This window comes from Camelus bactrianus, chromosome X (genome assembly GCF_048773025.1).
Source record: "Camelus bactrianus isolate YW-2024 breed Bactrian camel chromosome X, ASM4877302v1, whole genome shotgun sequence".
Lineage (NCBI taxonomy): Eukaryota > Metazoa > Chordata > Mammalia > Artiodactyla > Camelidae > Camelus > Camelus bactrianus.
The window spans coordinates 116,639,273-116,664,191 of NC_133575.1; the positions used below are offsets into that span (position 1 = coordinate 116,639,273).

At 53.8% G+C, this 24,919-nt stretch overlaps 2 protein-coding genes across 6 annotated transcripts in view; one reads left to right on the top strand and one right to left on the bottom strand.

Annotated features, from left to right (window-relative positions):
* On the bottom strand, positions 1 to 22,384 carry HAUS7 (HAUS augmin like complex subunit 7). 5 transcript variants are annotated; one of them, XR_012504865.1, is made up of 12 exons: positions 22,230 to 22,384; positions 21,313 to 21,428; positions 17,618 to 17,685; positions 17,430 to 17,498; positions 14,913 to 14,974; positions 7,789 to 7,880; positions 7,228 to 7,386; positions 7,018 to 7,114; positions 6,368 to 6,592; positions 5,184 to 5,298; positions 1,295 to 1,714; positions 134 to 269 (listed from the first exon to the last, which is right to left on the bottom strand). XR_012504865.1 is itself a non-coding variant. In XM_074359922.1 (12 exons), the coding sequence occupies exons 1-11, from the start codon at positions 22,326 to 22,328 to the stop codon at positions 4,974 to 4,976; spliced, it is 1,155 nt and encodes a 384-aa protein (XP_074216023.1). In that variant the 5' UTR covers positions 22,329 to 22,384; the 3' UTR covers positions 212 to 269; positions 4,937 to 4,973. The 5 variants fall into 5 exon arrangements, 4 of the variants coding, with proteins under 4 accessions (XP_074216020.1, XP_074216022.1, XP_074216021.1 ...); XM_074359922.1 differs by lacking the exon at positions 1,295 to 1,714 and adding an exon at positions 4,937 to 5,026 and having other exon boundaries at positions 212 to 269; XM_074359919.1 differs by having other exon boundaries at positions 1 to 1,714.
* LOC141576263 (uncharacterized) overlaps positions 22,327 to 24,919 on the top strand; it is a 17,251-nt gene continuing 14,658 nt past the window's right edge. Inside the window, exon 1 of the mRNA XM_074359017.1 lies at positions 22,327 to 22,569. Coding sequence (XP_074215118.1) covers positions 22,327 to 22,569 — 243 coding nt within the window. The remainder of the gene's footprint in view (positions 22,570 to 24,919) is intronic.

A 24,919-nucleotide genomic window follows, 5' to 3' on the forward strand; every position in this document is an offset into this window, starting at 1 on the left:
TAACTTCTTAGAACCTGAGTTTTCTTTTCTCCCAGATCACACTGCCCTACCCTGCCTCTACCCCTTCCCAAAGAGCTGCAGGCGCTGAGTACTCGGAGGCCGTGTCCGGAGAACTCGAGGGCTGTGACTGCTGATGGCTCAGCACCCCCCGGCCCCCGCTGCCTGACAACTGGGGAAAGAGCTGCCAGCTCCCAGGCTACCCGGGGCCTTTGTGCAGACCGTCGCTGAAAATCTCATATATTTCTGGGTTAGTTCTTCCATTTTGGTGGCTGCAGAGAAAAGAAAAAGGCCAATGGCAAAGTGAGTCTAGCGCTTCCCAGCCTGGAAGAGGCAGCTCCCCACCCGCCCCCTCCCTGGCCCTCCTCCTCCACTGGTTTTCCACAGCGGGGCCTCCAGGGGGGCCCGACTCCCGCTATGACTCAAAAGTGCTAAGCCAGGAGCTGCTGAGGGGGCAGGGGCTGGAGAGCACTGGGTGCCCTGCGCGAACAGAAGGCACCTGTGGGTGCCAGGTCGAGCCCCAGGCCAGGGCCCACTAGCCTGTCCCCGCCCCCAGCCCTCTCCCCAGAGCCCAGGAGCCAGGGCTTGTTCTGATTTTGATGCTGTCTTCAATTTTAGTCAGACCGGCAACCTATGCACACAGATCAATCAGCACGGGCCCTAGCTGCGCACCCCACCGCAGGCCAGCGCTGGGATTCTGCTGGGCTCTGGGGCGGGTGGGAAGGGAAATGCCACCATAACACACCTGCCTCCTGAGTACCAACTTCAGATAGTGAGCACTGGGCCACTGGCGCTCACTCCCACCCCGAACCCTCCCTATGGACTGGGGCTCTCCCTTCAGGTTTTCCTGCTGGTGGTGACGGAACTTAAACAGACACCTAATCCTTCCTCCAACTTGCCTCCCTCCCTCCTGGCCCATCCTCTCCCCTCCCACATGGCAAGGATGTCAACTGGCATGTGGTCCTGCCCATCCCAAGGGTGACTCCAAAGCTCAGGAATCAGGGGGTGGGCCTCGGGGCAAAGCCTGAGCAGGCGGACTCCTTACAGAGCTGAGACAGCACTCGGCCCACCCAGTCCCAGCCCTAGCAACCCTCCACGCTCACCATCAACACTCCCTCTGGGGCGTGGCCACATTTCTCCACAGATGGGATTTGGGGGTATCTTCTGCCTTCACTAAATCCTCAGGTTTTCCCAACCCTAAGCTGCCCCCAGCCCCGCTCTGCTCCTGGGGACCCCCACCCCGGCTGCTTCATCAGCTCCATCTCCCCTCTGTCCTGTGCTCTCGGCGCTCCCTTGCCTTCTCTTGGTGTGGATCCCAGACTGAAAGCCCCTGGTCCTCTGAACACGCAGGACATCATCATCTGGAGGCCATGCGCTCTCTCCGGAAGCCAGGCCCGGTGCTACGTCCCCACTACTACGGACTCAGGAGGCTGGGCTTGGGGGCACAGCTTGTAGGTGGCATCTGCTCTGTCCTGGGAACCTGGGCCTGCCACTGAGCTGCAACCTCTGCCTCATGGTCCTTCCTTTGTCTGCATCAGGCCTCGGCCTCGCTCTTCTTTGTCCTCGTTTTGTTTACCAGTCCCTTTTTTCTCTACTCTGAAGATTCGTTGCCTCATTTGTTTTCTACTCTTTGCATGGGTTTTTTGAACTCTTTAACAACCATTTTTAACTCCTGAGTGTTTGCTTGCTTTTCTCCTTGCTGGTTCTTCATAGTTTCCTAGGTACGTTTGGACAAGATAGTGAGTACGTTAATTTCAATTTGTTGGAAAGTTCTCTTCTCAGAATGAGCCAGTACCATGCTTTTCCAGGTCTTTCTCTCTTCCATGGTATTGGCCCAGGTTGGAGAGAGGAGGCCAGGGCAGCTGGCGCACTGGCCCTGCTCTACTCCAGCGGAGCCGCCTGTTTCCTGCAGGGTCTCCCCAGCCGGGAACCATGCGGAGGGCATGGCAGCAGGGGCAGGTAGGGACTAACCTTCACGCCAGGGACCCTGGCAGGCCAGAAGGAAGTGGGCTTCAACCGGGCCTCCAGCCATGTTGGGAGCCCGGATTTGCCATTCAATTCGGTCATTTTCTCACTGGGAGTGCCAGTCCGTACAGACCTGCCTTGCCTATGCCCTCTACTTCTGGCCCACTGGCCACTGTCCCCTCCCTGGAACTTCCGGCCACACAGCCCTGGGACCATGGTGGTTCCACCAGGCAGACCGGCTCCCCTACTGCCCCCTCGGGCCGTCCTCCCAGCTGCAGCTTGCTCCACCCACTGCATCCATCAAATTACTCCCATGCACTTTCCAGCTTCCAGAAACCTGCTTTCAAAATAAATGGATATTTTCATCGCCTGGGAGGCAAATGGGGCTTCAGGTCCACCCAGGTGAGAGGGTGACTGGTGGCTGATGATGGGATAAGCCGCTCTCCATCGCCAAAGCCCCCCGCCCCGCACACAAGGCCATGGCTCCAGGTACGGGCCCTGCAGGCACAATGGTCCCTCACTCAAGCCCCTCACTTCCAGCATGGGGACATGGGACCAACACAGCCCAGCTACAGCACCCAGAACGGTGGCCTAGCTTCTCAGACCAAGAGATGGAGCAGCACAGACACACACAGCTTGCACATGGTTGGCCCAAGGTCATAGAAACCAAGGACCTTGGTTTGTCAGGTAGGAACCAGGGAAATGCAAAGGCCATTCTAACTGGCCCCTGGCATGGGGCTGACACGGATCGTTTCTCTGTCGTGTCTATAGCACAAGAACACACCTCAAACAAATGAGGAGGCTGCACTGACCAGAGCTGGGCCAGAGGTGTGCGGGGGCAGAAGGAAGCTCCCTGCTCGGGTGCAGCACTTGCCCTCAAGACTCTCCAGGCTGCAGGGCAAGCGGATGCTTCTCTGCACGCAAAGCACAGGGGGAAGGGGCAGCGGCTCGCCCCCTCCCCCTTAGGGCGTGACGGAAAAGGTGAAGCCTGCACAGTCCTGTGAGCACTCCTGTGAGCAGGGGTGAAGACGTGCTCATTATTATACTAATGACAGCACAGGCTGTAGGCATTGTCTGAACAGCAATTACGCAATTACACGCAGGGGGGTGAGAGTCAGAGTGACAGTGATGATAAGGATAAACGTTATGAGAAATTTCAAAATGGAGGAATCTGCTGCAGTTCAGTCAGAAAGAAGAGAGACCCCTGGGCGGTCAGGGGTACATGTGCCAAGTGTGTGTGCCAAGCCAAGAGCAGCAAGAAGGCCGGCTTAGTGAGGGGAGGGCAGGCTGGTAAGTTCATGCAGACAGCCCCCCAAAGGGAGGGCTCAGGGGCTACATGAGCTAAAGCCACCCCTCGGGGGCGCACCGGGGCAGCATTCGCAGGCAGATGCTATAATTGCCACTGCCTAAGATGGGGGATGAGAGTCAGAGTGAACAGCAGACAAACCAAAAGGCGCGGAAGGAGAGGCTGCAGAATGAGATGTCCGAGAGGGCTCTGAACAGCTCTCACAGTCCGGGGGCTCTAGAGGCCACGTGCTCGCTGGAGCCGTGCAGATGCCCAGGGGAGAGCTGGGAAGGCCCTGAGCCATCGCCTCGGGTGGACCTCGAGACTGGGAGCCCCGGGAGGTACAGGAGAAGGAAGAGTCAACTGTCTGGCTGAGTGTGGATGAAAAACACGAAGCTAAACATCCAAGGAGCTCAAAACACTCCAGATGGGAGAAACTTCAAGTGACCCACACCAAGGCACATTACAACCAGACTGTCAAAAGCCAAAGGTCTGGCTCCATGGCAACACACGTGAGAGGTAGGTGGAACAGGGACAGAAGTCTCACGGTGTCAGAGTGGCAGTGAGCTGTGGGCAGGAAGAGGCCGTGGGCATCTCCAGGGTGCGAGGCCTCTGCCAATTCCTGAACTGGGTTGTGTTTACACAACTATTGGCTTTAAAATCATTGCAACTGGACTGAACAGCACAGGGAAAACATCCTATTTTTCACCATTCTACCCCTGTGAGTTGAGACTCCTCCCTAAAAGCTATTTTTCTTATCACAGAAGAAAAGGTGGTGGGGAGCCTTTTCTGAGTGCAAGTGTGTACTTCCATAGGAAAGATAAACTTACTCAGAAAGAAAAGTTTAAAATTAAATTCAGATACAATTTTGCCCCTATCCAACAGCAGAAAGGTTGGAAGGAGCAAGGCCAGGGCTGATGAGGATACAGGAGGATGGAAACTGCTCAGCCTCACCACCACGAAGGCGGGAGCCCCTCCTCCACTGAAGGATGGGGGCTACAATGTCTAACCGTGCTCGTGACAGTTGAAGGGCGACCACCTGAGTAATACATGTTCACTGGGGAACAGCTGAAGACTACAGAGCAGGATAAAGAAACAGTAAATGAACTAAACCACCTCTGATTCTAACACGGAGAAAACCAAGGTCCACTTTCTAGCTCAGTTCCTACAAGGGATTCGTCTACATTTTTTCCCCTTTAGAAGAGTGAGATCATACCGTGTATTTCATTTTTAACCTATATATTTCGCTTTAACACTCCGCAATATGCATTTCCTCAGGTCATCATAACCAAGTTCTCAAACAACAAATACCGTCCCACCACCTACCTACACCGTTATTTATCCCAACGCTACCCCAGGGTAAGACCCTGGGTTGTTTCCATTTGTCATAGTTGTAAATCTTGCAACTGAAAATGACCTACAGGCTCAGTAATAGAAAATGTTCAATAAATTATAGCAAATGCCTGAAAGGAACAGTGTTTGACAATTAAAAATGTGACTTCAGCAAGGGAGAATGCTTACAATGAGGTCCAAGGCGAAGAATACAAGAGCGTATACATGCTGTGATTATACTCAACTCATGCAAACAAATAAAAAATAGATGAGAGGAAAAAGAATAGAGGGAAACAGACCAAAATATTAACACTGACCATCCGTGGGCCACCCCGTTATGCAATGTTTTTAGCTTACCTCTCCACGTCTTTTGACTATTCCAATTTTCTATAATTCATGTTTTTCTTTTATAGGCTGTCAAAAGCATTTTTTCAAGGGAAGGAAAACCTTATGCATTAGAAAAAGAAGAAACAAGTAAGGCACCACTCCCCAAGTGCTGGTCAAGCACAGAAGGAGGCAGGTGCTAACCTGAGGTGTGCTGGGACAGCCCCATCCCTGACCACCAAATGGGTGGCCACAGCCACAGAAAGTGGTGACCACATACCTAGACTCATCACAGAGTTGCTCCTGCCCCAGCAGACCGGCTCGCCCTGCTGCTGCTTTGCCATCTCCACGGCTTTCACCGAGGTGTCAGTGACCTCCACGACTGCTTTCAATAGCTAGGCAGGAGGGGACATGCAGCCACTTAATGCTGGTGGTCTGGCCTACAGAAGGCACCTCCTGCTTCACATCCAGGCTCACACTGAATATGTGCTCTGCCCTAGACCCTCAAATATATGACATTCACCCCCAAGGACAGCCCAGGGCGAGGGCAGGACTCCCAGCTGGAGAGTCACCAATCAGCGTTCCCCAACCTAACTCCCTTCCTCCTGGCCCAGAGGGGGCACTATCACGTGCTCCATCCCACACTGGTAGCCAAGCAAAGCCAGTGGCACGGTGGGAAAATCAGTGTCCCAAGATAAAAGGGCCTTTCCAATGGGAGAAGACTGTGCTCTAACTTGTCCTGTTGGTAGAATCACAAAGGACAGGCTGGTCAGAGGTTTGGAAATCTAGGAGTTTTTTGTTAAAAAGCCAAGGCCAACATCATGGAAGCCCTGAGCCAATGTCAGAGTTCCATGCATGGCAACTGTACTCATAATCATAACCCAGCCTAGCATCTTAGGTCAGCCTCTGGGGATCTGAAACATAGAACACCACAGAGAGTCAATACTGACGTAGTCAGCACAGTGGCGTGGGACCGCTTCTTCCTGTCTGTCTGAACTGGCCAAGGGCACAGACAGGCAAGCACCTATCTGTCTGGCATAGTTCTTGGACATTCATAAGAACGAAGAGATTCTGATACATTTGGGTATACCGTGAAGACAGAGACCAATACAGGGACAGAAGCTGGAGGTGAGGGTCTCCTACAGTTGCTAGGCCCCCGAGCAGGCAGTGCACACACCTCTTCTGGGCCAAGGGTCTTGGCTGAGTTAGTACCTTCTTGAAGTGCAGGGAACCCACAGGGGGACATCCCCATCAGCCCTCATCCCCTCCATGGCACCAGGAGAGGCACCTGCCCCAACCCACCCAAAGTCCCATACTGAGGTCTAGAACCTGGAGCCCAGTGTGCCACTCACTCGCAGGGAGGCTGAGGCCAAGTCCCTCCCAGCCCCGTCCCAGCCCTCGGGTCCCTCCGTGGGGGCTGCAGTGGCCCGTGGGAGGGAGGAGGACAGAAGAGGCAATTCTTACCTGGCTCCATGAAGTCAGAGTCTGGTACACGGCCTGGATGATGGGGCCACATGGGTGGAGGTAGGGGCCTGGGCACTGGCAGCACTCCCCCAGCTCATCCTCATACACTTGGAGGAAAGCCATGATGAGCTGATGGAAGTCAGAGATGACCAAGCGCAGTTTCTGGTCCAGGGTACTGTTGTCAGCCCTGTTCACAGCGGCCCCTGGCTTCTGCCGCGCAAAGCACTGCAAAGCCAAAGGTCGAGGGTCCCTCGAGGCCACCCTGTCTGTCATGGGGCACCATGTCCCTAACCTCCTTCGGGAAGCAGGGTCTACTGGCCACCCCTCACTTCCACAAACCAGGAGACATTAAGACCAGAGACCTGGGTGGGCCTCAATGTGCTCCTCAGTCCCATAACGAGGCCAGGTCCAGGCTACACACAAGAAAGCACATGGGGCCTGGCTCACAGCCGCCTGAGGCCAGTCCTTTTGACTCCTCGGAAAGCCTCCCTGCTTGTGCCTTCACGTGGGCTGAGCACCCTCCACCTTGCAGGCGCTGGCTCTGCGCTCATGCCACCTCGCTCAGACCTCCCAACACACCCAGTATAAAAACAGGGCATCTGAGGCTGGGTGCACCTTGTCAGAGACAAAGCTGGGGGCAGCGCCCTCACCTCCAGCCTGAGCGACTGCAGCCTGGTGGCGCTCTCCTGCAGCTGCCTGGCCAGCTCCTCCACCTTCTCTTCCTCTGACTCACTGGTGGGGCTAGCCCTGCAGGGAGAGAAGGGGGGCCACTTCTGCTCGGTGCCAACACGGGCATCGGGGCACCTGTGGGCCACATGCAGAAGCGCCCATCCAGGTAACAGAAGCAAGGGAGCATGTACCTCTGCCAGTCATCGCTCTGCTTGTCCAGAAGGGGCTGCATGTCCAGAGGCCATGGGTCACACTTGGGGCTCAGCAGCATCCGCAGGTGGGAGCTCGAGAAGAGGTCCCCCAGCAGCGCCTCATTCTTCTCCCTGGTGTCCTCAAAGTGCTCCTTCACACTGCAAAGGCAGCCCCAGGCCACGCTCATCACCAGTCAGAGACCCAAGTGGCAAAACGAAACCAGGCAGAGAGGCCAGGAGACAGCATCTCCTCCAGTCTCCGAGAGTCCGCCCCCATGGCAGGGACACCCCGGGTGCCTGTTTTCCCCATCCCCAGTGGCTGGCCCATGCCTTCACACCGATGGCCTGGTACCTTAGGCAGCACCCCCAGGGTGGTGGGAGTCCTGCCTAGTCTAGCACCCCGCAGCTCCTGGGCCAGTGTGTAGCTGCTGCTCCCAGGGCAGGGAGTGAAACTCTAGCTGGAGACGTGCCCGGTGGCGGTCCCCTAGCCCTACCAACTCCAGCTGGAGGACCAAGGGTGCCCACCAGCCGTTCTGCAAAGGGTGTGTCCCGAACCTTTACCTGGAGCCCCTGGAGCATCCAATGGTCAGGCTCTGGGCCACATCCAGCAGCTGGTCCAAGAAGCACAGCTGCTTCTGGGAGCAGGCCTGGCCCTGGGCAAGGAAAGCAACATGCACTCGCTAGCCAGATGTGCCAGGTGCCCCTGCCCCACATTCAGCCCTACTGGGCCCCCAGCAACCGGGACCCCACCCAGCAGCATCATGGACTGGCTCAGAGCCCTTGGCCCAGCAAGACGGGGTCGTGGAGCTGGCCTGCACCAAACCTACTCCTCGTGACAGAATAAGGGCTCATCCCCAACAGGCAGCAAGTGGCCAGGCTTTAGTTAGGGTCCCTGAGTAGCAGCTGACTTAGCCCCCCGCCCCCAGAAGCGGCTGGGATTCCCAGCAGGGAGCTGCCCGGCCAGGAGCTCAAGGCTTCGGAAGCACCACTCCTTCCTCCTTCCAGAAAGGGGAGGAGGCTTGCAGCTGATCCCCTGGACCTAAATACAACCTGAGAGGCCTGGCCTCTGGAAGCTTCTGGCATCTACATCTCCATGCCCTCCTGTTGACTCATTCTCCCCATCTGCCCATACAACACTGAGCCCGAATGACACACTTGAAGGGCAGGCCGGGAGTGGGAGGTGGCAGGTGTGACACTAGACAGGGGAGAGCCCAGGCAGAATCAAGAGAGCAAGTGCCACGCAGTACGTCACAAGGCCTTGACCAGTGGCCAGGGCTGGGACACCCTGACTGCTGTCCCCTCCTCAGCACAGACCCAGCTCCCCCTCAATGCCCAGGAAAGGATGGTTTCCCTGCTTGAGGCTCTGCCAACCTGAGGTAGGGCTCAGACTGGCACTGACCCCACTGGGCAGTTCCGGCCTGTGTCTGCTTACAAGCCTCCAGGCCAGGTCCTCTGTGGTTCATCAGGGCTCAGCCCCTCTAACACTCAGGAGTCGCCAGTCTGGACTACAGCCACCTCACTGATGCCCATCCATGGCCTCTACTGGCCTGGGGGCAGCACTAGGCCAAGGCCTCATCTCATGCCATCTGTGTCCCCTGCTCTCCCCAGCAAAGGGCCAGACCCAACAAAGACACTCAGAAAGGCCTGCAGAGTGAATCCTTGAAGCCCCAAACCTCACTGTGCTCTGGGTGGGATGCCCTCCCCTGGGCCCCAGCCCAATCCCTCCATCAGCAAAGCAGGTGGGCCCCACCTAACCTGGCTGCTTCCCTCCACTGTGGCCTCTGCGACCACAGCTGCCCAAGCCAGTACCCGTCTCTGTGATGCTCAACAGACTCTGTCTAGCGGCTGCCCACTGCCCTGAGAAAACACCCTAAGGCCTCCTGCGAGGCTTGGTCCCTAGCACCGCTCCAGCGAAAGAAGCCTGCTGGCTGTTTCGGGAACAGGCCAAGGACACACTGCTTCGGGGCTGTGCCCTCACTGTTCTTTAGCCTGGAGCACTCCCCTCCCAGGTGTGCTTTTTCATTCCGAGAGCTGGTACTTTTTACTGAGATAGAATGCACATACCATGAATTCACCCTTCTGAAGTGTTCAGATTAGTGGCTGTTAGGACAGTCACAGAGCTGTGCAGCCATTGCTACTATGTCAGTCCAGCACTGTCATCACCCCCAAAAGAAACCATATCCCCATTAGTAGCTGCTGCTCCCCATCCCTGCACCCAGCAGCCCCGGTGCCCACTCATCTGCTTCTGCTGCTTTGGATTCGTGTCTTGTGGGCCTTTACTACAAGTGGGAACACGCTCCTGGCCTTCTGTGTCCGGCTGCTCTCACGCCGCATCCTGTTTTCCAGGTCTACTCACAGAGTCGCACCGATCGGTATTTTCTCCTTTCCTGTTGCTAATTAGTTTATCCATCCACTAGCAGATGGAAATTTGAGTTGTTCCTACTTTGGGGCTACTAAGAATACTACTTCCTGTTCATGTACAAGCTCCCGTGGGGACCCAGGTTTTCGGTCCTCTTGGGGAGACAGCTATGAGTGGAAGTGCTGGGCCAGGTGGGAAATTGAGCTTTACCGTCTAAGGAACTGCAGGCGGTTTCCTGCCCTGGGCCTGTGTCACAACTACAGTGTCATTGCTCTTGGCCTTTTCAGGGGATAAAGTAAGGAAATTGTGTGTGTGTGTGTGTGTGTGTGTGTGTGTGTGTGTGTGCGTGTGTGTGTGTAGACACACATACGTTCTGAAAGTTCAAACACATTAGGGGCTCATACTGACACTCCCGAACCTAACAGTCTTATGCCCAAATCTGCTTTCTCCCACATCCCGACTCCCAGCTCTCAATAATGCCAACATGATGGTTCTTTTGCTTTTATGTTTTATTCCAGGAGATAGACTGAAGTACTGATTCATGCTTCAACATGGATGACCCTGGAAAATACTGTATGATTCCATTCCTATGAAATAGAAACAGGAAAGCAGTGGGCGCCAGGGCCTGTAGCTAATGGAGGTGACTGCTTAATGGGCACAGGACCTTCTTTTAGGGTGACAAACATCTTCCAGAACTAGACAGAGGTGAAGGCTGCACAACATGAGGAATGTATTAAATGCTACTGAATTATATGTTTGAAAATGGCTTAAAAATTGGGTAGTTTCAATTCTGGAAAACGAAAAGCGTTATGGAGATGGTGGTAATGGCTGCCTAATATTGTGAATGTACCTAATGCCACTGACTATACACTCAAAAATGGTTCCAATGGTAAATTTTGTTATGTTTATTTTACCACAATAATAAAGTATTAAAACAAAGAATAGAGCCCCTCAGGGCGGGAAATTTTTTTAAAAAATGGTTAAAAGGGTAAATTTTATGTTACATGCATTTTACCACAACAAAAAAATTTTTAATTAAAACTAAGGGAAGGGTTACAGTTCCGGGTAAGATGGAGAGAGCACACGTCACCTTCCTGAACACCCACTGACACCCACTGCTCAGAGCGGACAGAAAGCATGTGGCTGGTGTCTGCAGCCTCTGAAAGGTAAATGTCAGCAGGTGTGTCAGGGAGGTCAGAATCCAAGGGCACCATTCAGATTGGTGGGGACGTACCACGTTCTCTCCTCTGGTCTCCCCAGGCCTGTGCTCAGGCCAGCCCAGGCCCAGAGAGAGCACGGGGCACACACGGAGAGCTCCAGGAGGAGAAAACCCTAGCACTTAGAGAGACTGGAAAAGTCCCTGGCCTTTTTCTCTCTCTTTTCTCTGTTCTCTCAGACCCCAGACCCCAGGCAATGTGGGGGTGGCAGCAGCACATAGGCAGCCTGGCAACAGAAAATTACAGGAGCCAACACTCTGAGGGCAGGGAAGCGTCCTCTCCACTCAGTGGAGCTATGGGCCAAACGCTGTTACTCTTTCTTCCTCTCTGTCCTCCCACCGCTGTGGTGCAATCATGGCTGGAAGACAGAAAAGGAGAGCCCCATTCCCCAAGAACCAGATAATATTAGAGATGACTAGGAGGGAATAACTCGGGAAACTAAACTCATCAATCTGTCTGAGAACGCCCCCCCCTCCATGTAGGGCTGGGTCTGACCTTGATGAGCATGCTGGGGCTCTGATCACTAAGCCAGTGGGGAGACCAGCACCCAGGCCCCAGGCTGAATGCTGGGTCACGTATGCAGCAGCGCAAAGGCTGTGGGAACTGAGAAGACACTGGAACCACGGGCCAGAGAAGTGGGCTGAATGTACAGCTTAAACCTAACCAGGTTAAGTGCCTGCTAAAACACAAATAGCAACATTCTCCATAAAATCTAACGAGACTCGAAGTCAAAGTAATAGTCAAAATGTCTAGGACACAATCTAAAATTACTTGGCACATGAAGAAAACCATAAAAATCCCAACTTGAATGAGAAAACAGTCAACAGACACCAATGACAAGATGGTACAGATGCTGGAACTACATGACAAACTTAAAGCAGCCATTAGAAAAATGCTGACTAAGCAGTCATAGACACCACTGAGACCAAAGCTGGAAGAGAAAGCAGCAGCGAAGAGACAGAAATGTGTGTGTTTTTTAAACCACATAGACACTTAAAACAGAAAAATAGAGTAACTGAAATAAAAACTCACTGATGGAGCGAATCAACAGCAGAATGGAGGAGACAGAGGAAAGAGTCAGTGAACTTGAAAACAGATTAACAGAAACTACCCAATATGAGCAACAGTGAGGAAAAAAAATTGAAAAACATTAAGAGCCTCATGGACCTGTGGTACAACAATAAAAGGCCTAATATGTGTGTCATAGGAGGCCCAAATGGAGAGGAGAAAAGTACGTAGACTGAAAAAGTATTTTAAGGAATAATAGCTGAAAACCTCCAAAGTTTGACGAATGACACAAACTTACAGATTCGAGAAGCTGAGCAAATCCAAATAGGACAAAACCAAAGAAACTGTCGCACAAATACATAATTAAATTGCTGGAAACTAATGACAAAGAAAAAAATTTAAGTAGCAGAAGAAAAATAATACATGACTCACAGGAGGGAAATGACTCAAATGACTGCAGATTTCTCATCAGAACCTGTGAAGAAAGAACTGCCAACACAGAATTCTATATCCAGTGAAAATATCCATCAAGAATGAAGGAGAACTAGACATACTCAAATAAATGAAATCTAAGAGAATTTGGACACAGCAGACCACTTCAAAAAAAGAATTGCTAAAGGCAGTTCTTTAGACAGAAGTGAAATGATATCAGAAGGAAACCTGGAACACCAAATGAAGGAAAAATAGAAAAAAAGACAAAACCACATGATCATGGCAGCAGATGCAGAGAAAGCATTTACAAAATTCAATACTCTTTCATGATAAAAACACTTAATCCAGGAATAGAAAGGAGCACCCTCAACTTGATAAAGGGAATCTATAAAAAACCCGCAGCTAACATCATACTCAGTGGTGAAGATCCATGCTTTCCCCCTAAGATCAGGGACAAGATAAGGATGCCCATTCTTGCCACTTCTATTCATCACTGTACTGATGTGTTAGCCACAGAAATTAGGCAAGAAAAAGAAATAAAAAGCATCTAAATTGGAAAGGCAGATGTAAAACTATCTCTATTTGCAGATGACACAATCTTGCATACAGAAAATCCTAAGAAATGCATTAAAAACTACTAGAACTAATAAACGAGGTGGCAGGATACAAGAGCAATGTGCAAAAATCAACTGTATTTCCATACACTAGCAATGAACAATATAAAAATAAAATTAAGAAAACACTGCCATTTACAATGGCATCATAAAGAGTGAAATACTTAGGAATAAATTTAACAAAAGAAGTACAAGACTTGTACACAGAAAGTTACAAAGTATCTTTGAAAGAAATTAAAGAAAACCTAAATTAATGGAAAGACTGCCCGTGTTCATGGACAGAAAGACTTAATACAGTTGATGACAATACTCCTCAAGGTGATCTACAGATTCGACACAATGTCCATTAAAATCCCAGTTGGCTTTTTTGCAGAAATTGACAAGCTGATTCTAAAATTCACACGGAAATTCAAGGGACCCCTAATAGCCAAAACAATCTTCAAAAAAGAGCAAAGTTGGAGGATTCACATGCCATGATTTACTACAAAGCTACAGTAATCAAGGCAGTGTGGTACTGGCCTAAGGACAGACATACAGATCAATGGAACAGAATGGAGAATCCAGAAATAAACCTTCGCATTTACACTAGCTGATTTTCAACAAGGATGCCAAGACAATCCAATGAGGGAAGAATGGTCTTTTCGTAAACGGTGCTGGGAAAACTGGACAGCCACATGCAAAAGAATGAAGTTGGGTACATCCCTTATACCATATAAAAAAACCTAACTCAAAATGGATCAAAGATCTAACTACAAGAGCTAAAACTATAAAACTCTTAGAAGAAAACACAGGTGCCAATCTTAATGACTTTAGATTTGGTGATAGATTCTTAAATATGACACCAAAAGCACAAGCAACAAAAGAAAAACAGATAAATTGGATTTCACCAAAACTAAAAACTTCTGTGCTCCAAAGGACACATCAGGAAAGTAAAAACACAATCTGCAAAATGGGAGAAAGTATTTATAAATCAAATATCTGATGTGACTTCTATCCAGAATATATAAAGAATTCTTATAACTCAATAATAAAAAGACAAATAGCCCAATCAGAAAGTGGGCAAAAGAATTGGACAGAAACATGTCTCCAAAGAAGACGTACAAATGGCCGATGAGCACAGGAAAAGACGTTCAACATCGTTAGTCATCAGGGAGATGCAAATCAAAACCACAGTGAGACAGCCCTTCAGACCCACAACGATGGCTAGCAGCAAAAAGATGGACAGTAACAAGTGTCGGTCATGATGTCAGACCCTGGCACTCTCCTCACACACCGCTGGTGAGAATGTAAAATGGTGCAGCCACTTTGGAAAGCAGTTTGGTGGTTCCTCAAAAAGTTAAACATATTCAAAAAAATTCAGAAAGTTTAACAATTCCACTCCTAGCCATATACCCTGGAGAACTGAAAACATGTCTTTGGTCAAACACGTATACAGGAACATTCACAGCAGCATTATTTCTAATAGCCAAAATGTGGAAATAATTATTTCAAATTTTTTTTAATTTTAAGGGTATGTGGCAGGGTTTCTTTGACTGATGTGGGGGTGGACTGGGGCCATCTCTGTATAGAAACCCACAGTGGGCAGCAGATGGGGAAAGTGCATAGGATCAGGAGCCAGAGGCCTGCGATGGAGGCCAGGCTCTGTCACTGGGTAACCTTGAGTGAGCTGTCTGTCACCTTCCCCATGAAATGGAGCCAAGACAAGTACCTACTGCCAAGGGTGGGTGTGACAATTACCGGCATGTAAAGTACTTACCACAGTGTTGGTGTGTATGATGTCATCCACCGAGGACAGGATGTGTTCTCTGTTCCTTTGGTCATGATAAGCCAGAGGTCCTCCTTGGCCTCCTCAGCCACCCTCCCCTCTTGTCCCTAGGGATGGCTGGGATCTACCCAAGGGAATTCTATGGGTTCCTGCCCCAGGGAGCTAAGAAGCAGAGACTGGGGATGCTACCTCCTGGACCTGAGGAGCAAAGGCCTGGGGAAAGAAAGCCCCTGCGTGCCCACTGCAGCCTTACTGAGACCCCCATGGGGACAGAGAGGGCCCTCTCTTACCTTCAGGAGCTCCTGGTCATCTGGCCCACACAGCATCAACTCATGGCCTAGTTTCACCATCTCTGTTAGAACACAAGGATCCAGTTACCGCAGACACCCACCCAAACAGGCGAGGACACCACACACCCATGCAGGGGCCCAGTGCTCCCATGGTGAAGATGCTCCCGCTCCTGGCTGGGCCAGGAAGACCCAGGTAAACAAGTAAGCAGGTGGAGGACACCCCCAGGTGCCAGGACTGCCTCTTGCTCTGTGACCTGTATCTAGTCACTGCCCTTCTCTGGGCACCAGTTTCCTCACCTGAAATAAGACGCTGCATTCAACGCTCTTCCTTACAGAGAACTCTGGCTTCTAGCAAAAGCCAGTCAGCTGCCTGAGGAGTCAAGAGAGCCCAGGGAATCTTCCAAACATGCTGTGTGCTGCCCTTTCAGAGACCTCGCCAGGCCAAAGCAAAAGGAACCGTCTCTCATGTTCGTCAGTTTCCTACAGGCCTTTCACATCATCATCTCCTTTCATCTTGCTGACAAGCCTAGGAGGTGGGCCTTAGCTCCATTCACAGATTAGGAAACTGAGTCCCTCTGTGGTATAGGGTCTGCTTGGCCATGTTTTCCAGGGTGCCCTGAGCATTCTGAGTAACCATGTGGCACACAGAGAAAGGCCAGTCCTTGGAGCCAGAAAGCCTGGGGCCAATGCCAGCTCCATGCCCCCCACCTAGCCCCGTGGCAATGTCCTTACCCCCTCACAGGTCCATCTCCCACCCTCACATTCCTCAAAGGCAGAACGGGCATAACTCTGGCATCTGCTTTGGAAGGTTTGGTGTTAGAAGCAAGCAGAGCGTCTATGTGAAAGTATGAATAATCCTGGAGATGGCTCACAAGTGCCAGTTACCCCCCAGGCACACCTGCCCGGCCCGCATCCCTTAACCCCAAATCCTTGTGTACGTGCTGGCCCCGCCAACTCTGCCTTTGCTGTAAATCCAGGATCCAGTCAGTGCTCCCCTCTCCCACTGCCCCCACATCTCAAGCCTGGATCGCTGCAGGAGCCTGTCAGTGGTGTCCCTCCCTCTGCCCAGCCTCCTGCTCTCAGCCCAGCAGCCCCAGGTACCCTGTTAAACCCTAAGTCAGGCCGCAGCCCTCCTCGGAATAAAAGCCAACGTCCTTCCGTGGCCCACAAGGACTGGGCCAGTCTGGCCCCATTGCCCCTCTGACCTCACCCCCCTCCTCCTGTTGCTCCACACTCCATGCCAGGTACCCTGGCCACCTGGCTGCTCCTCAAAACTGCTAGGCACACACAAGACTACCTCAGGGCCCCCACACTTGCTGTTTTCTGGCCCTGAACACTGTTCTTTCTTTCTGATATCTGCTTGGCTCACTTCCTCCCTTCCTGCAAGTCTCTGTTTTAAAGAGAGGCCCTCCCCAGCCATCTTCTGTCAACAGAACCACCCTTCTCCCCAGCCATCCAAGCACAATTTTGCCTTCACCTAGCTTTGTTTATGGTGCTTCTCACTGTCTGCTACACTACAAATTTTGCTGCCTTCTTGGTTTAGCACCTGCCTCTCCCAGCTACAGAGGAAGCTCCGTGAGCACAGCACAATCACCGCCAGCATCTGAAACAGCAGTGGGCGCGTACTGGTGCTCCAGAAATACCCGTCAAGCAAAGTGCTGAATTCTAATCTCCCAACTTATCCTGGTCTCTCCCAGTAATACTCTTCGACGAGCACTCACGTCTACCACCTGCTCTGCCACTAAGCACACTGCCACAAAGCGGTCAGGGCTAGGTGATACTCCAAACTTTACAGAAGAGGAAACTGAGGCTGGGAATGGCAAGGCCAAGGCCGTGGTTGGGCTGAGGGCCAGGGCTAGCACCTGTGTGTGCATGTGTGTCAGAGAACTCAGCTACGGCCTGGTGAACAGGCTCACCCAGCCTTGACTGCTGTGGTCCCCTCAGGAGGAGGGGGACCAGTGCTGGGGAGACGGGCAGCGCTGCTGCACAGCCCAGGCTGGCCCACAGGCTCCAAGGCCCGACGCCTTGTTGTGGCCCATTTCAGCCTCGGGGACAACTGTCCCCAGATAACTACTTTGGCAGCGCCAGCAGGGGCATGGATCAGGATTCCAGGGTCCAGTTCACCCACCCTGAAGTGGCGGGGCCAAATGAGACCCATGGAAAATTTGACCTTTGGAAACACTCCGTGTGCACACAAGGTGAAGGGTCAGCCACCACCTTGAGGACAACAATTGGCTCCCCTTTACCGAATGTTCATGACCAGGTAAAGCACAGTTTGTGCCAAGAAAGGATCAAAAAGAAGCAGTTCCAAGACAAGTGCCGTGGAGACCTGCTCAGCGTGCTCACAGGAGCGCCACACGTAGCATGCACGTGCACACACCAGCGACATGTGAAGAGAGCCACTGGTGGCATCAGTGAGAACTGCTGTCTGTGCCGCCAGCACCTCAGTGGATGGGCTGGCAGGGCGACGCGGCCTTGGCCTTCATGTGCCCCTAGCAGAGGAGCACTCCCACTCACCACGCCCAGTGGGGGGTGCGGGGCAGGGCCGATTCTCGAAGTCTCTACTAACGTCCACAGAGTGCGCACCTTCCAGGAGAAAAAAACCCGTCTCATGGGATGTTCACAACCTGCGAGGAGACTGTGCACCAGGTCAAAACGGCCCAAAATCCACCACTTGACACCAAACTCCGAGGACGAACACCCACCTTGGACCTTCACCTCGGCTGGAGCCCCCTTCAGTGAGCTGAACTTGTCCTGCCAGGAGGGGCAGACCCTGCAAGGAAAGAGCAAAGCTAGTCAGGCCTGAGTGGGCCGCAAAGGCCCCCTCACCACCTCTCCTTACACATGCTCTCAAAAGTGAATTACTCATTTGTGCAAAGTGCTAAATGCCACTGAAACGTTCACTTTAAAATGAGTAACTTTATGTGATGTGGATTAACTCCATACATTATCAGAGAAACAGAAAAAACAAAATATCTTGGAAAGTTTACCTCAGAAATGTGAATTTAAATACTGAAATTACAATTCTCACAATAAAAAGATGAAAGGACTGCCCAAGAGGAAAAATCTGAATTACTCAGAGCTCCAAGCTCTGTCTCCGAAGGAACCTAGGGGCTGTCTTTTCTTTAAGTCAGGGAGGATGTCCCAAAAGGCCCTTCCTGCTCCGGTGTCCTTGCAGGCCCTCCTGGGGCGCTCTCTCGCACCTCCGTGTGCACCTGTGTGTTTGCCCTTCTCGGCCTGGAGTGTTCTCTTCCCATACAACCCAAGCCCACCAAGTCAGCTCCAACACATCCCACAAAGCCCATGGCTGACATCGCCTCCCTAGGGAGGCAGGGAAGGGCTGGACGTGCCTGCAGCCACCTTGGCACCCCTCCATCACTGCTGGGCCTGGGTACCGCCCTTCCACCAGGCTTTACCTTTCAGGCTTTGGGCTCACAGAGGCCAGGAGCCAGCTTTCTGTTCTGCATTTCTGGGGTCTAACACGGCAGCCAGCACCAAAAAGGTGGCCAGTGTGCCTTAACAAATGGACGACCGTGGCCTCTTGCCACAGAATAATATGCCATTAATAAGTGCCCATGCTGAGCTCTTTCAACAGAGAGACATTTTCTGTTTTTAAACAAACAGAAGTCAACAGGAGATGATGCTACTCCAGGTCACAGCTTTGAGCCATTTGAGGGTTCCTAGATGATGGGCTCTGGGGCCATAGCTCTAGTCCCCTGGGTGGGGAGACAGCAGTCCCAGCCGCCCCCTTGGGTCTGGTGGAGCCCCAGCCTTGACGGTACCCACACAGGTAAATGGGATGGTGGCCGCTCGTAAGCAGCTTGCCTTAAGATGCTGAGCTGAGGAGCAGACACAGACCACACCCAAAGGCAGTAAGGGCTGCCACACACCAGCAGGCATCACAAGTGACACAAGGCACACGCCTCCCAATAGGTCTTCCCCAGGAGGCACGGTCTGAGCCCCGCACTCTCAGCCCGGAGCCCAGCTGGCACAGCACCGCAGCCATGGGAACTGCACCCCAGCTGCTGAGGCCGCACCTGCTTGCCAGGGAGCCACAGCAGGGCCTTCCTACGTAAAGATAAAGAGACTCTTTCCACTGCTTTCTAGAGTGGTGTGGGGACCCAGGCCTCAGGCCTAGGGACCGGCTGACTGACTCATCATGGTGGGAAAGGGCATGGAAGGTGTTCAGTGGAGAGGGCTCACTGCTTCCCTGGGGTTATGCTATCAAACGCCTGCATCCCAGGCCACACTTACAGCACCATGCTGGACCCCTGGGAGCTGGGGCTACCCGGGACCTGAGGTACCAGGCCCCACACTGCAGGACTACAGCAGAGAGGAAGTGGGATCCAGCAGCCTCAGCTGCACTGCCTGTCTGCATTATTCATTAAGGCAACCACCCATTCAGCCAAAGAGTGCTGGGGCACAAGGAGCGGGGGTAGGAGGCTGGCCCTGGGCTGGTTGCTGGGCAATGCTCCCACTCACAAAGCACCAGGGAGCAGAGAGCACTCCACGATCCATCAGGCTAGACCGCAGCAAACCACTTCAACACACTAAAGGACAAATCCCCAAAAGCCTAAGTGACCTCACTCGGAAAGGGCTTTCATTAAAGTTGATTTTCCTGAAGCAGCAGGGAGCAGGGCAGAAACTAATGGTGCTCAAGGCCTTGCAAGCAAAGTACAGCTCTTCAGGAGCCAAGGAAACCCACGTGCCTTGAACTCAGCAATGCAGGGGCCCAGTGGCCCTGCCCTGCCCATGCTGAGGGCCAGCTGGGTATATGGGCCACCAAGAGCTGCCACACCAGGCCACCTGGCCAATGTTGGGTATGGCTTCCAGGTTCTGCCCAGAGAGGGGTGAACAGGTGGCCCTAAACAAGGGCCAAAATAACCACAAGCAAAGAAGCCAACATGAAATTGGGAGAAACTGAACTCTATTCAATCCTCTTCAGGTCCTTGAAAGGCCTATGGCACTTTTGCCAGCTTGGGATCATGAAAAGCAATTGAACGTTCCCTGGCTGCTTCTTAAAAGGATTCTGTTTCTTGTATTTTAAAAAGCACTAAAAGTATCTGAGGACTGCAGCCGTGGACTCTCACCCCCTCCCTTCTGGCAGCAGAGTGACCCGGTCCCCAGTTTCCACATGGGCCAGGCAAGTCTGGGTTCCCTCCCAACGAGAGCCTCTCCAAGACATGACTTTGGCCTCTCTCCTCCTGGGAGCCTGTTCAAGATCACTGAACTAGCCCCAGCCATCCCCACTACTGTCTCTCTTCCCAGGTTCCTGGACCAGTGGCTGGTGCCTCCAGGGCCGACAGTGCCTATCACTTGAGCCACCCACCATTCTAAGACAGGCTCCTGTCATCCTTTCCCGGGGTTGTTGCAATAGCCTCTGCATTGGTCTCCCTGCCTCCAGCCTCTTCCCTCCAAATCCATCCACCACAGAACTCCCATGTCACCCTGCCAAAAATGCCAATTTCGGTATGCCACGCCCCTGGTCCCAGGCTCATCCTGCCCAGAGCATAAAGGTCAAAGGCCTTCACATGGCAGCAGGAGAGGCTGCTGAAAGGCAGAGGCTCAAATGTGAAAACACCTCCTCCTTCCTCCCAGCCATCCCCAGGACACCCAGCCCAGGGCCAGGCCTACCGACTTCCCATGGCCCAGCAGGCACTCCAGCTGGGTGCAAGTTGAATCCTCGCTGCCCCGGCCAGGTTCCTGCCCAGGCCCCTTCCTCAGCTGCGAGGGCAGACAGGCCAGGCTGAGAATGGGCAGAGGCTTGGCATCATGAAAGACTCTGGACCGACCAACCACAGTCATGCCAGAGACCGGCCTGGGAGTCATGACCTTAAGACAACCGCTCAGCTCAGGGGCTGCTGCTTCCAAGGAGCAGATATTCGAAGGGACTTTATAGACCTTTCCCCTTGCCGTCTGGACAGGCTTTGCTTCCCTTGCACAGTGCCAGGCACACACACCAAGGTGCACCTTGGCCTGAAGGACTGGGAAAGGGGGTCTCAGCCCTGCTTGGCACTCCTCAGTGGTAAGACCTGAGACAGTTCACGACTCCAGCCTGACCCTCAGCTGCCCAGTCGGAAAATGAAAGGACTGAAGTACATTATTTCCCAGGTCGCTGCCAGCATTGAAACTAATAGTTACAGCAAGAAAAAAGCTCAGGAGCCAAGCTCCACTTCAGCAAGACAACAAGTAGACGAGCTGAAGCACTGTCTGGGAGCACTTTCTCCCCCACTTCGAGCATCGCTCCACAGCTGGCACTTCTCAGCCAAGCAGGTGCTGTCACAGTGACCTGGGATAGAGGACAGCCCCTCATCAAAATAACAAACCTCTTCATCCCCAGGCCGATTGAGTGGTGCCCATGTGCATCCGGGCTCGGGGAAGGAAGAAACAATGATGTTACCGTATATATATCCACTCCAGGATTTCCAAGCGGTACTTCGAGGGGCTGCACAGCAGTTCCTGAATGGTCTTGGGTTCTGTGATATACAGACCCTCGAGGAAGGGGCAGTTGAGCTCCTAAGCAAGGAAAGGGAAAGCCAGGGAGCTTTAGAAAGCCAACATCAGAGAAAGGTAAAAACACACTTCTGCCATCATGCTCTTAGTGCCCCTCTCACGCGTTTACTGCTGCCACGCCGCCGCCAAGCTTGTGACACATGCTCCCCTCCCGCAGCGTGTGCACCCGGGCGGCGCTCTCCATCCCACCCAGAGTTCCATTCCCCTCAGCTCCGCCTCCTCTAAGTACGCCCCCTCTGGGCTCACACAGCAGTCTGACCTCGTAGCAACTAGGGGCTTTAGTGACGTTCCGATCCATGCTCGGGGAAAGGAGAGGGAGAGGGCCGATCGCGGAGGGAGGAGGCGCGGGTGAGGGGGACAAGGGGGAAGGGCGGGACAGGGCGGGCGGGATCAGGGACCTGGGACAGATACCCGACGAGCAGGGGCGGGTCTCCTCACTCCGGCCCCCACCGGCATCTGCCATGGACCCCGCGCGTGTCTCTCCCCCGGAACCCCGCGAGCTCGCCGAGGCGAGGGCCTGTGCCCTCCTGTCTCCACACCCGCTTTGCGCGCCCGGCCGGGTCCAGCCGAGTTCCGTGCCACAGAGGCTAAGGTGCGGGCCCGAACTACCAGTCCAGGGCCGTGGAGACAGCAAGAGTGAAGGCCCGGGGCCGCCCAAGGAGCAGAGATGGAAGCCCCACAGCCTCCCCCTTGCAGCCGCCACAGAGGCCGCGCGCCTGGCGCCGCCGACTTCCGCATCAGGCCCTGCCCGCCCCCGCCGCCCGGCCCCCGCCGCCCTAGGGTGGCTCCTCGGCCCCTCGGCACCTTCAGCTTCGTGAACACCTCCACGGCCGCCTTGAACACGCTGTCGTCGTCCTGACCCTCGTTGCCTCCGCCGCCGCAGCCAGCACCTAGCCCCGCCATGTTTCGCGCTCACAGTCGCACCCCGCCCACGCCCCGTGCTGACTGGCCGGCCCGGCTGCCAATCAAGCGCAAGCCCCGCGCTCCTCCCACCTGCGCCGGGGCGGGAGCGGGATCCAGAACCAGCGCGCGCACAGCTGCGACCAACCCCCCTCCCCCACTGCGCCTTCCTATTGGGCCGCGACTCCGCCCGCGCCTCGGCCCCGCCCGGGAGGCCGAGCTCAAGGAAGGGGGCGGAGCCGAGGTTGGCTGCTGGGTCCCTCGCGGGCTCACGTCTCCCCCGCTGACCCGGGCGGAGGACGCGTCAAGAGGAGCGTCCTCCAGAAGAGGGCGCTCCTGACTTGGTCGGTTTCTCTGCGGGACGATAAAGGGGAGCCTTGGGGACAGGACGAAACTGGGACTTGAGCGTCCGGTCTCCCAGCGCGGGGCTTCGTCTTTGGTTTCCCCCACTCCCAGCTGTAGTTACAGTGGAGCTTCGTGGGTTTGAACCCGGCCCCAGCTGTGTGACTTTGGGCGGGTGACCTAACCTCTCTATGCCTCCTTGTCCTCACCTAATATGAAGCACTTACCTCACTGGGTTGCTATGAGGATGAAATGAGGTGCCAATTCCTATGAGATACCTAGGACAATACCTGGTATATAAATAGAACTACGTAAACGTTCACTATTATTATGCTGCACCCTGCTCCTTCTACTTCCTCCTCTAGTCTGTCTTTGAACTTCTGGAAAGTTCTCCTTCCTGCCCTGTCCACTTACAAATGTCTTTGCATCTCTCAGGGCCCTCAAATTCAATGAGTCAGCAATGAAATTTGTCAGCCTGTCCTCCCCCACACCTCCCAAACTCAGTGAACGCCTGCGCCCCCCCCACCAACGTCCCAGGGAAGGAGGGTGGCTGGGGCCCAGGGAGTGGGAAAGCCGCGCCAGGCAGTTTCTACCAGTCCTCCTTGATGCTCTTGAGTCTATCCCTCCTCTGTGCCCCACCCTGCCATCTCCTGAAGGGTGGGATGGAGGGGGCAGGCGTGTCTAGAGAGAGGCAGGCAGACCTAGGGAGCTGACAGGAGGCAACTGCGGTCATCTGAGTGACAGGAGAGGACTCAGCTCAGTTTTGGGAAGAGGGGAAGGGCAGGAGACTGAGCTAACAGGAATGGACCCCAGCCTGGCCTTGTGGGGCAGGGCCTGATTCCCTACTGAATGGCTTGGAATTCCAAGCTATTCTGAGGACACAAAGCCTCGAAATTTGAGCTGAAGGGACAGCCTGGGCCCCAGAGCCCGGGGATCTAGAGACTCGCAGAGCACCTTAAGGTCCCTTCCCCCTCCCGCTCCAAGGAGGCTGCTGCTTTGGGCCCTTCCAGTGGCTGAGGACTCTTAGGGGGCTTTGGGTGGTGGTTGTTTTTTTTTTTTTTTTTCATCTTTTTTTCTTTTTCTGTTTTTGTTTTTCTTTCTTTTTTAAAAAATTTCATTTCCATCACAGCCCCAGCTCAGACATTCAAATTCTTGTGGGTTTTTCTGTGGATCTTTCCTAGGACTGGGGAATTTGGCGGGAGAAACCATGGCGGTGAGGTGGCCTCCCCCACCCTCCCCATATCCTCTGCTCCTGAGGATCGGGAAGAAACCAGCCCCTGTGTATTCTGGAAGAAAAGCCCTCTTCTCCACCCAGCTCGGCAGAGCCAGCGCTCTAACCGGCCCTTCCCCAACCCAGCAGCTCTGTCTGTGGAATGGGGTGGGGCATGGAGGGACTGCCAGGGCCTTGAGAGGGGAAGACCATCTCAAGGGGTCCTGGGATCGGTCCCCCTTCCTGAAGAACCTGCCGGCCAGCCCTCAGCTAGTAGAAATGGTTGCCCACACCACCCCTGAATCATGGCGCCTCCCAGGCATCCTCTGCTGGAAAGACCAGAGTCTGGGATGGGAACAGAGACTCCTGGGCCTCTCAGGGAGAGGGAGGAAAGGGCTGCCGAGTGGTAGAAGCTTCTGGAAAAGCAGACTCAGGCTCAATACAAGGAAGTACCTCTCTCAGAGGGCACTGTCCAAACAGTAGCCAGCTGCCTGGAAAAGGAGGGGGCCCCCTGTCCTGGGATGTGTGCAAGCTCAGGAAGGCAGGTAGGCATGTGGAGCACTGGATTGCTACCCGTGAGGAAGGAGTGGCCAGTTCCCTAAAGGGCATTCCTGCCCAGAGCACCTGGGTTCTGTAAGGGAGGCCTGCGCCATCAGGGGCCAAATATGGGGCTGAAGGACAGGTCCGCCTAGGAGGGGATGCGGCTGGCAGGGTGGATGTCAGTGGAGACTGGGGGGCCCTGGGCAGACCCCAGGCGCGGCACGTAGCAAGAGCCAACCTCCTGATCGTGGGGGAAACTTGGCCATGTGTCAGTGCTTGGAAAATAGGTTGGAAAATGAGAACAGTTGACAGGTATTGGCCCCACTGTGCAGGGATGGGCTGGCAGCAGTGGTGGCTGAGGCAGCCAGCCATGTGAGGCACCTCACTTTGTGCCCCAGGCACGGAAATATATAGCCAACCAGGTGGCTTCACCCAATGGCCTCCCTGCCCTGGGGCAGCAGGGCTGTTGGCAGGAGCTGTGTGGGGCATCGGGTCAGAGGAA

Bases quoted from the DNA above. Each gene is read 5' to 3' on its own strand.
- HAUS7 (XM_074359919.1), bottom strand. From the start codon at position 22,328: ATGGCGGGGCTAGGTGCTGGCTGCGGCGGCGGAGGCAACGAGGGTCAG. The intron at 21,429-22,229 runs GTGCCGAGGGGC...TTCCTTGCTTAG, and splicing joins AGGTGTTCACGAAGCTGAAG to GAGCTCAACTGCCCCTTCCT. The intron at 17,499-17,617 runs GTGGGTGTTCGT...TTCTCCTGGAAG, and splicing joins AGCCGAGGTGAAGGTCCAAG to GTGCGCACTCTGTGGACGTT.